Source organism: Thunnus thynnus, chromosome 9 (genome assembly GCF_963924715.1).
Source record: "Thunnus thynnus chromosome 9, fThuThy2.1, whole genome shotgun sequence".
In the NCBI taxonomy this organism is placed as follows: domain Eukaryota; kingdom Metazoa; phylum Chordata; class Actinopteri; order Scombriformes; family Scombridae; genus Thunnus; species Thunnus thynnus.
Window position 1 is genome coordinate 1,440,116 of NC_089525.1, and position 10,992 is coordinate 1,451,107.

The 10,992-nt window shown below is 41.0% G+C and overlaps 1 protein-coding gene across 1 annotated transcript; it reads left to right on the plus strand.

Moving 5' to 3' along the window:
- Positions 1-8,288: 8,288 nt before the first annotated feature.
- On the plus strand, positions 8,289-10,185 carry LOC137188713 (uncharacterized). Its single transcript, XM_067598338.1, has 4 exons — positions 8,289-8,499; positions 8,604-8,716; positions 8,843-8,912; positions 9,031-10,185. Exons 1-4 carry the CDS (start codon positions 8,413-8,415, stop codon positions 10,081-10,083), a joined length of 1,323 nt encoding a protein of 440 aa, XP_067454439.1. The 5' UTR covers positions 8,289-8,412; the 3' UTR covers positions 10,084-10,185.
- The last annotated feature ends 807 nt before the right edge of the window (positions 10,186-10,992 follow it).

Sequence of the window (10,992 nt, forward strand, 5' to 3'; positions counted from 1 at the left end):
TCGAAAAACGTTTTGGTGTTTAAGGATAGGTGCACAGTTTTTCAAGTGTGTCTTAAAACAGCAGTCAGGTGTCCATATGAACAGTGAAAGAGGTTTTCCTCCCTGTAATCATTCCTCCTGTTCATACTGACTATTAAAAGATCCTCTTAAAATGTGCTCTCAATGTAAGTGATAGAGGCCAAAATCTACAGTTTGTCCACGCAGTCATTTAGTGCAAAAATGCATCTAAAAGTTGATGTGAAGCTTATATGAGGCTTCAGCAGTCTGAGTTAGTCATATCAAGTGGATTTCTGCCACATTTACAGTCTTTTTAGCATCAAATTCCCTCTTTGTGTTTCCTCAGACAGTGTTTCCCTGTTGAGCTGTGGTAGAAGTATAGTAACAAAAAGAGAGACTTTGGTACTAAAAAGACTGTAACGTTGAAAGATATCTACTTGATTTAACTCATTTGGATGCTGAAGCTTCATATTGGCTTCAAATAAACTTTTAAATACATTTTTGTACAGGAGGAGGACTGTGGATTTTGTCCCTCATCACTTATATTGTAAGTGCATTATGAAGGGATCTTCTAATGGTCAGTATGAACAGGAGGAATGATAACAGCAAAAAAAACATGTTTCAATGTTCATTTGGGAACCTGACTGTTGTTTTAAGACAGACTTGAAAAATGGTGAACCCATCCTTTAGTGAAAACTGCAGTACCATTGTACAAAGTACCAACATGGAAGTTCAAAAATCCGACGTCCAAAAATGTGTAATAGTGTCAAACCTGATGTTGGTAAGTGGTTGGCTCAGGGAACTTGGTTTACATCAAAAACTACCCTATGTGCCAGCAGTGGAGGAAAAGCTCAGCATTATATTAGGTTCACAGTCCACTACCTCAACAATTAGCTATACCCCCCCCCCGGTGTGGCAAATGAGGGGAAGGCAGCAGCTCTTCCTCAGCCTCCATATCACAGGCAACATTTTCCCAATCCTGGCTTGCGGCTAACGAGCTATTCATGTCGCATTCATGTCAGGCTCACACACTCCACACTCAGATGACACATCTGCTGTACAGTCGTACAGTTTCCATCAGATGCTGTTAGATATGTGGCGTGAGCGTCTTTCTTGCTCTGCTCACGCCTTTCAACTTGCTCCCTTCACTTCTTCACTCTACAATCAGCAGGTAGAATGACAGATTTACTGCACAAAGGGAGACACTCCCACATACACACAAACACACACACATAAACTCCTGTACTCCTCCTCACAGTCATTAAGACCATGATGTAAGCTTTGGCAAGGCGGCTTGCAGGCCTGATAACACCAGGCATAATCACTTCTGATCCCTGAGCTTCCTTTCGTTCACTCTCTTACTTACACTCCCCTCCCCCTCCTAACATACACACCAACCACTCCCCACAATTCCCCCACCCCCACACAACCACCTTTCCAAACATCCCTGAAGATGTTCTTCAAAAGGCCAAGGAGTCCTTTTTTGGCGTCCGAGTGCAAGTTGGCATCAGTGTTTGCAGCCTGTTGCATCAGCGCACATATAAACACACAGTGATGGAGGGGGAGAGCAGGGGGGTGGGGATGGAGGAGCAGTGCTGTTTGTCACAAACACTCTCACATGGCTCAGGGACCAATCATCCCTTGGGGGATGGGGTTACCTGTAACTAAATGTCACACCTGGTGCACATGTACAGTACGTTATATTATTGTTGAGTGTTTGAACCAGGATTGTCTTAGAGGGGTCAAACAAGGGATGCAACACTACTGGGAAAAACTACAAGTGATGTTATTTTTGATTGCATTGAAGAAATATGGGACAAGAAAGTAAACCCCCTCATATCACACTGTCTCACTGACAAATTATCAGTATTTTACTTGGAAGTGAATTTCAACAACAAAATCCATAGTTCTCCTGTGCAAAAATGTATTTAAAAGTTTATCTGAAGCTAATCATCTCACTCTGGAATGAGAGAGAATGGCTGCACCGGAGATGGACTCCTGAATACATCTCAAACTTGGACCTAAAAAGTGGGAAATTTTGCAAAATAACCTTCAAATAATCTTCAGAAAAGACTCTAAATAAGAGGTAACAGCAAGAACAGAAGAGGAAATATCAACTTTGGATATATTTTTTAAATCAAAACATCTAGCTAACTGTCAACTGCTAACTGCTACCTGCCACTGTTACCAACATTCCAAAGGAGAAACAGAAGAGTCATTTTGTGTAGACAAGAAGAGAAATTAAGGGGTCCTTGTTGGTGATTTTATCTGTCTCTCTCCATGAACTGGTAAATATGGCAGATATCCACTTGATATGACTAACTCAGACTGCTGAAGCCTCATATAAGCTTCACATCAACTTTTAAATACATTTTTGCACAAAATGACTGCGTGGACACACTGTAGATTTTGGCCTCCATCACTTACACTGAAAGTACATTTGAAGGGGATCTTTTAATAGTCAGTATGAACAGGAGGAATGATTGCAGCGAGGAAAACCTCTTTCACTGTTCATATGGACACCTGACTGTTTTTTTAAGACACACTTGAAAAATTGTGAACCCGTCCTTTAAGATATCACTGTACTCACCAAAGTAATTGCTGGGAAAACTACAACATTGACATTCAACTAGTCATCTTTTTAAAATATGGAAGTAGAAGAGAGGATGTTTCTATCTGTGACAACAGACTAATATATAGACTCTTACTTGTGGTACACATTTACGAGATCACAGCTAACAGTTTCACTTTGTAGTTTGGTTATGTTAGCAGGCTAGCTTATGAAATTAATATGAATTGACCACAGCTGATAACATCTCAAACTAAGAAGCCTGCTACAGGAGACTCTGCACCAAGCAGCAACTACCATGACTTGAGGCTGAAGCCAGTGTGGAAGAACCTCAAATTGGAATGCCACCAACGGCCACTAGATGCTCCAACTGATTCCCATTCAAAAAAACGACCTGCACTCCTTATTTGGAAGGTCCTGGCTCCAAATGGAAAAGATGACATCGACCATAAGCTGCAACATTGGAGCTTTAAACTGGTTCCAGTTAAACCAGTGGGTGACATCACACCTTGCTACATCCATCTTTATGTGCAGTCTATGATCTTCACTTGATTTTATGGGGACACTAGGGTGCAGGGATGTTGCAGTGACATGATTTTTTGTGTTTTAAGTTGTTGCACAGGTACACTCTAAACCTGATTCCATTTAGAACCCTCACTTATACACACTCATCATGAGCTGCATACTGTAATGCTGGAGATTGTCAGCCTTGACTTGAGTGAATCCCTCTGGGTTTTACAGAAGAGGCATCCTTGAAACAATAATCCTCTATGGAACCCTACACATCTCCAAACAATAAAGTGCAGCACACTCTAACACTGGGAATTCCCCAAAGTAGCTTCCTTGATCGTCTGCTCTCCCTCAAGGAAGCTGCAGAAATTAATATTTACAGCCACTGAGAAGCAGCAGCTACCATACAGCTGCTGGAAATCTGATTACTCCTTGAACACAAAACTAATGGGAATGGTTTTACATAGATCTTTGAATTTATTACTTAGGCTATTGTTGTTGAGTAAGTGCTGCGGACTTTGAGAGCATCTTGTGTAGAGATACTGTATATAGTTGTCAGGACACAGGTTAAGGAGGAATGAAGAGAAAAATTGAATCACTTGAGCACAGTGCACATTTGACATATGAGGTTTTTGAAAAGAAAACTTTTTTTCCCCCTTTGACTGAAAAGTGTTTCAAAAAGCCCCAAATCCAAGCCTTTATGATATTTACTATGTTTTTAACTCCAATTTTAGCAGTCAGAACAAGTGAGCTGGGAGAGATTTTTTGTATTTATGGAGCTATAAGAAACCCAGGTAATGTTCCTATAAGATTAAGGTAGGTTACTTAGGTTAAAATAGTTTGTTTCGAGCTGGAATGAGACTACACATTATCAATCCCATTACAGTTTTTCACAACTGCTAAGACACATTTCTTGAAATTATACTCCATTTCCCAAAACTCTAAACACAAATGCATAACAGCACACTCATCTTCACAAATTTCAAACTTCCATGTCAAAACCAAACTCTCCACTCAAAACCATGTAATCTTACACACTACAAAACAGGCATCACACTCTGGTGAGATCAATTCAAAACACTACTGTAAAAACCTGTTACTGTAATGAATAATGGTGCTTATGATTTTCCCCCAGAACAACCTCTTTACATGATGAACACAATATCAAGACACAACACATGTATTCATTTTCAATTAATTCCTCAGTGTACTGTAGTAATAAATCAAAATTGAGTGAAAAAGTGAATGTACTGTAAAAAATATGCAACTGATACAGTAAAGAACATAGAATACAGTAAAATAATTTCCATGTATTTACCAATATAAACCAGCGGAAAAAAAATTGTACATAAAACACGAAATCACATGAATTCTGCTCCAGGTCTTTGTGGATCCATTGTTTCAAAACAAATGTTGACCCATGGTCCTGTTATCTATCCTGAGGTTCAACAATTCAGACTCTCAGTGTTTCCAGCTGGGGAATTGTGTGTTTCCAGTTGTGATGACTTGAGTTAATGATATTGAATGCCAGTGCTTTCTAAATGCACACATGAGTGAAAACAGGGGAATAGTGTTTATAGTTTTGGGAAATGGGTTTGTCTTTTGGTAAACAGCATCATGCTTTGGGACTTTTAGTTAGTAGGCCCAGTTATAGTGTGTAAGTGATCGAGAAAAACTGTAATGGCCCAACGCAACAGTTGTGTTGTACTGATAATGGAAATTAGTGTTAGGTAGAGGCATTTGTTATTCTAACCCATCTAGTGCATGTATGACACCTCACTAAGCCAAACCCATTTTCCTTTAATGTAAAATTGGTTCCTACTGAAGGCATTCTGAAGGAAATAGAGCATTTGTTGGGGACTATTTTTAGCAGTAATAAAGGAAGTGCCAGTGCAACGGTGTTTTTTTTTGTGTATTTTAATAGTTTTTGGACAACAATGCTCCATGGCACAGAGGAGTAAGATATAACAGACTTTGATAAACACAGAATACTTGTAAGTAGATCAATTCATTGTTGGTTTGTATCTCCACAAGTCCAGACCTGCCAACCCTGGACAAAGTTTTTGAGTACCACTTCCGCGACCTAGATGCATCAGATGAAAATCACTGCTATTCGAACAATGAATTATTGTACATAATTTTCAAACATACACATAACATATGTATATCATGTGCACACATGCGGCAAACTGACAAAAATGTAGGGGATGCACTGATATGAAAATTCTTGATACCAATAACAGATTGTTTACAAAAATATGTGCAGATGATAGTCTGTCACATTTTAAAAGTAGCTTCTGTCTTGCTTGATATCTAATGAGGAACCTTCTTAATAAGACTTTTGCTAATGCTGCTAAAATGTTCCATCAGCTCATTTTTTTACTGCAGAATAAAGAATAAATGAATTCAAACAAATGTGCGTATGTCACTAGATTAGTCTTTTATTAGACTATAGCATCAGTTTAGCAAAGCAAACTAACAGATGAAGAAGCCAACAGTGAGCTTTCCTGTCAAATATGAACAGCACTGTTGGGCTAGAGTTCTTGACCCTTCAGTTAGCCTCAGAGTCCTGTTCAAACTGTGGAGCCCTGCTATGGCGGGCACATCACTAAGTATGGCAACACAGAGGGGTCCTAAAGGATTCCAGGCTTTGTTTGCTCCGAAAACATATTCAGTGCAGCTTCAGCTGGTGCCTGCATTGATTTGTATGGCGAGACATGCAGTGTTATCGGAACAGATTACACATCATCTGTCACCGCAAATCAGCAATCAGCAGCATATAATTGCATTTAATTACTGGAGCGCATACTTAAGAAACTACTCCACATACATTATGGATACATGGAGACATAAACATAACCACAGCTGACATTCCTCTGATAACCTGAGTCATAACAATTACCTCAGTGGTGGGGAAGACAGTCGGTGCTGCGAGAGCGCTGCTGGCAAATGCATAAGTCACCAACATGGCACGCATTAAACTGACACATGCAACAAAGTCACCACAACGAGGTCTTTTAGCTGCACACATATGAAGAACACACACTTGCTTGAGTTGGTGAGACACATCCACCATGAACGCATACACACAGCAGGTGTGTGTCTAAATGCTGGAAGATGATGTAAATGTGTGTGTACTCTGAAGGATACACCACTAAACCTGATTGATTATGTACTGCTCAATAGGAGCTTTGCTCAACATATGACACACCTGGCAGCTAGTGGGACATCTGTTGCACTCAATTACATCACTGTGTGTGTGGTGAGAGAAGGAGAGAGAGGAAGTGTTAAGTGCCTAGACACTCTGTTCCTGTACTTGTAGCCTTCTGAGAACCTGTTTAGATTTAACACCTTTTGAGAGAGGACACTTTCTCTTAGTGAAGTCACTTTATCCATTAACACTTCTGTAGGAATAGCCGAGGACTTGGACTTGGGTGTTAAAAGAGAGAGTTAGAAGTAGGTTTAGTTAGGCCAAAGGTGAAAGTTACAGTAGTTCATGGTTAGAATTTGGGTTTAAGCATTAAAGTTACAAAAGAGTATTCCACTGAGTTGCACTTCTATAGCACTGTCAGACTCATGATGGACAGTAAAAAAAAAAGGATCAAAATTGATGCAGGTATAATCTTTTTTATTCCATGTATTCTTCTGAAAACATACCAAAATAACAATGACTACGGCTACGCCTATACTAGGGTTATGCAATCTATATATTCCCTAACCAACGTCAACGCTGTGGTAGCAACTTGTCAGTCACAACGTAGCCATGCCCTAAAGCATACCCTGCTTTATTGTCTAATTTACTCTAAATTGGGCCATAATTTAACAAAAATAAACATCATGATGTATTGAAGAAGACTTGAAACTAGCAATTGAAACCATAGAGACCAACTCATTAGGAAGGTGTTTACTGAGGTAATAAATCAAGTGAGAAGTAGGGTCATTTTCTCATAGACTTCCATACAATCAAACCAATCAAACTTGTCCCCTGCTGGCCATTGGAGGGAATGCAGTTTATTCAAAATTTACTAATATTAAACGTATCACGAGTCCTAATTGCACCAAATTTGACATTGTGCTCCCTTTGTTCCCTGGCCTTTTAACCGCCAAGTAAGGAGTCGATTTGATGAGAGGTTCAAAAGATATGCATAGGACATACAGACAGACAGAGGTTCCTTCCTTTACTAGATAGACTATTGCAGTGTCCACTCAAAACACACTTCTTATAAACACGCTTGCTTATTATATCTCGAGAACCGCATGTATATGTATCAACTGACAAACGTGTCAATTAAAACGATATCAGCTGCTATTTTCAGCTGCAAGATTAATCTATATTTTGCTAGTGAGTATTTACAGCAGCAGGATGGTGTTTGTGAGATTGACTCAAAATAAACTACAATTTAGTGGTTTATTGATGTGATTTTAAAAGTTTTTGGAGAACAGTGGAGATCTATGGCACAGAGGATATACAGGCTTTGGATACACACACAATAGCCTACTTAGCAGGATGAAGTTGTCAGTTTTGGTTTCCTCATGGTATTTATTGACAAAAAGAAAAATACAGAACATCACCAGCCTTCTCTTTTAAACCTATATATTTACAATAATTTACATCTCTGAACAGTATATAGCATTATATTTATAATTATTTTGTGTGTTAGAGGCCAAGTATGGTTTTAAAGATGTAGATTCTGTAAATTATCTGCTGGGAAATGTCAATTACCAGTGATATCTGCTGTTAATGTCAATCTAATATTGACATCAACACCAAATTAAAAAAAAATCTGCATTCCATAGGTAGAAAGTGGCTCAACTTGTCATCTGCCCCAAAAAGGTGCTGACAGAGAGTCGACCATTTGTGAGGTCTATACGTCATGAAATTTATATAAATGGTAGGATGATAACACCCGCCTCCCCCAACCCTGATTGACACAGTTTTATCTTCAGGAGCTAACAGCAGCTAACAGCAGTGCTGGCCTGCTGGAGGGGGTCAGTCCGTCTGTGACTGCCCCCCCCCCCCCACTCTACAACCCCCCCTCAGCCACTTGACCACTTTTTAGCATTTTTCAAAATTATGCAGTGGGCGGAGTTAAGCTCATTTGCTCATCAGTTCCGTCCTTTGATGTGTCAAGAATGTTGATGATGTCACACACATCTACATTCCATATGTCTAGAACAATTGCACATTCTCACTCATTTGGTACCTGATCGCTCAGCTGTCCAAACCCTCTGTACCGACGTATTCGTTCATTGCGTTCGACAAACCTGTTTACTGGTTGTTTACTTTACTGATAGATTGGTTTTTTCTCTCTGTGGAAAACTGACATCTCTTAAAAATGGACGCCAGCGCTGTCTTTAAACGAGTCCAACAAATGAGACCATCCTCTTTCTCTGAAGAAGAGCGATGCCGCTACCGAGCAGAAGTAAGTCACTGTCAAATGTAAAGGTGCACTGTTCAATTTACTGTTACATTTGACTATAATATGGTGTTTCGGTGAGCTGATTGTTTGCTGAATCTGTCTTGCAGAAAATGATGCTCAGGCAATTCGTGCTCCTGAAGCAGCAGGATCAAGTCCCCGATCATCTAACTGTCACACAGATGAAGACCTGGCTGCTGACAGGAAGGAACTTTGTGGAGGAGTAAGTCAAACTGACCGTTTATTTGACTCATATACTGATATAAAACTGACATATTATATTACAGCTTTTTTACAAACACATAACAGCTGAAGGAAATAACACAATGTTTTTTTTTTATTTTTACAGGTTTCAGGAAATGATGATGATGAATGATGATGGCAGACTCGAGACAAAACATCTCCTCATGGCTGAACTGGTGAGTAAAATATAGTGAATCTTGAGACTATAGTATGATATGTAAATCTGTCTGTAACACTAGTCTACTATAAACCTTTATTATCTTATTGTTGAGACTAACTGAGTGTTTTTGACAGGCCTGGACAACAGCGAGGAGATTCTGTCTCAGTCAAATGGAGCAGGAGGTCCAGGATGAGCTGGACGAGGAGAAGCGGCTTTCACAGCTGCTGAACAGGAAGGTCACAATGGAGGGCCTTCAGATGTTTGTTACAGTCCTCCGACCAAAAGCAGAGGAGGCTGTGCGAAAATATCTACCATCACTGTTCAGCAAGCTGCTGAAATATTTTGGTGGATCTCGCATTCCTTCCGTCTCTTCAGGGGATGCAAAGCCAGGAGAGCTAGAGCTCCACCAGAGCACTGCACCAGTCATCCAGGAGGTGGTAAACACCACTCTTAAGTTCCTCCTGGAGGAACCAGAGTCTGCAGACCAAATTGAAGCAGCCAGCATTGAGGTTGGGAGACTGCTGAGTGACTCAGCAGCTCCCTGTCTGCCTCAGTATGGACCTCTCTCTGCAGCTCCTCTGCTCGGGGTCTGCACTATAGCAGCAAGATTCATAGTCAAATCCATCTTTAAGGAGTTTGAAAATCACTCCAGGACCTTCCACATAATGGACTATGATGACAGCTTGTTCTGTGCAAGAGAGAACGTCCTCTTTGCGATCCAGGATATGGACAACAGAGTGCAGACTGCCGCATGCAGACCTCAGCCTCAGCTCAGCACGTCGGAAGGGTCACAAGAGGGACTTCTGGAGGAGAAGGAGACTTCTCCAGAGGTCTCACTGGAGAAGACAACCCCTGTGAGGACGTCCATGTTAAGATTGGTGGCCGACGTGATCGTTCACATGGAGCCAGGGCTGCACCAAAAAGATGGACCTCTGGAGGACAGGGAGGCTGCTCCAGAGGTCTCGTTGGATGAAGTGACAGCCACTGTGAGGACATCCTCATCCTCAAGACTGGAAACCAACGTGATTGTATACAATGAGCCGGAGCTGGAAGTCCTGCAGGAGGAGTTGGAGGCTGAGGACTTTGGAATTAAGAAAAAGATGAAGAAGAAGAAGAGAGTGCGTGCCTTCTTCCATGGCATTTGGAGGGCAATGTCATGCTGCTTCCATTGTCCATCAGAAGACTAAATCATAGCAATGTCTCTGTGCCATGGAAGACCAAAAAGAGGGACTTCTGGGGGGGAGACAGGCTTCTCCAGGAGTTGCTGCCACAGAGGACCAAAAAGAGGGAATTGGGGGGGGGGAGTCTTCTGCCACAGAAGACCAAAAAGAGGGACTTCTGGGGGGGAAGGAGGCTTCTCCAGGAGCTGCTGCCACTGAGGACCAAAAAGAGGGAATTTGGAGGGGGGGGGGCTTATTCAAAGGTTTCTGCTACAGAAGACCAAAAAGAAAGAAGGACTTGGAGGAGAGGGCGGTTTCTCTGGACATCTCACCGGATGAGGGGACAACCACTGTGACAACCAGGATCAAGTCCCTGCTTAACTGTCAGACAGATGAAGATCTGGCTGCTGACAGAAAGTTTGTGGAGGAGTAAGTCAAACTGACTGTTTATTTGACAAAACATCTCCTCCAAACTGGTGAGTAAATATAGTGAAACTGCAGACCATAGTTTCATATGTAAACCTGTATGTAACACTACTCTACTATAAACCTTTATTATCTTACTGTTGGGACTAACTGAGTGTCGTTGACAGGCCTGGACTACAGTGAGGAGATTCTGTCTCAGTCAAATGGAGCAGGAGGTCCAGGAGGAGCTGTACGAAGAGAGGCGGCTTTCACAGCTGCTGAACAGGATGTCTCACTGGATGAGGGGACAACCATGGTGACGACCTCCATGTTAAGACTGGAGACCAATGAATAAAATCAATGTCTCTGTATTATCTGTCTGTAATGCTTAACTGCATTAAATAAACTAGAGCAGTGATGTTCAAAATGTGCCTACTTCAATGCATAGAACAATGAATACAGTTGATATGACGTGTGAATGAGTAAATACACCAACAACATGAAAAAAACTAACATTCTATTATACACAAA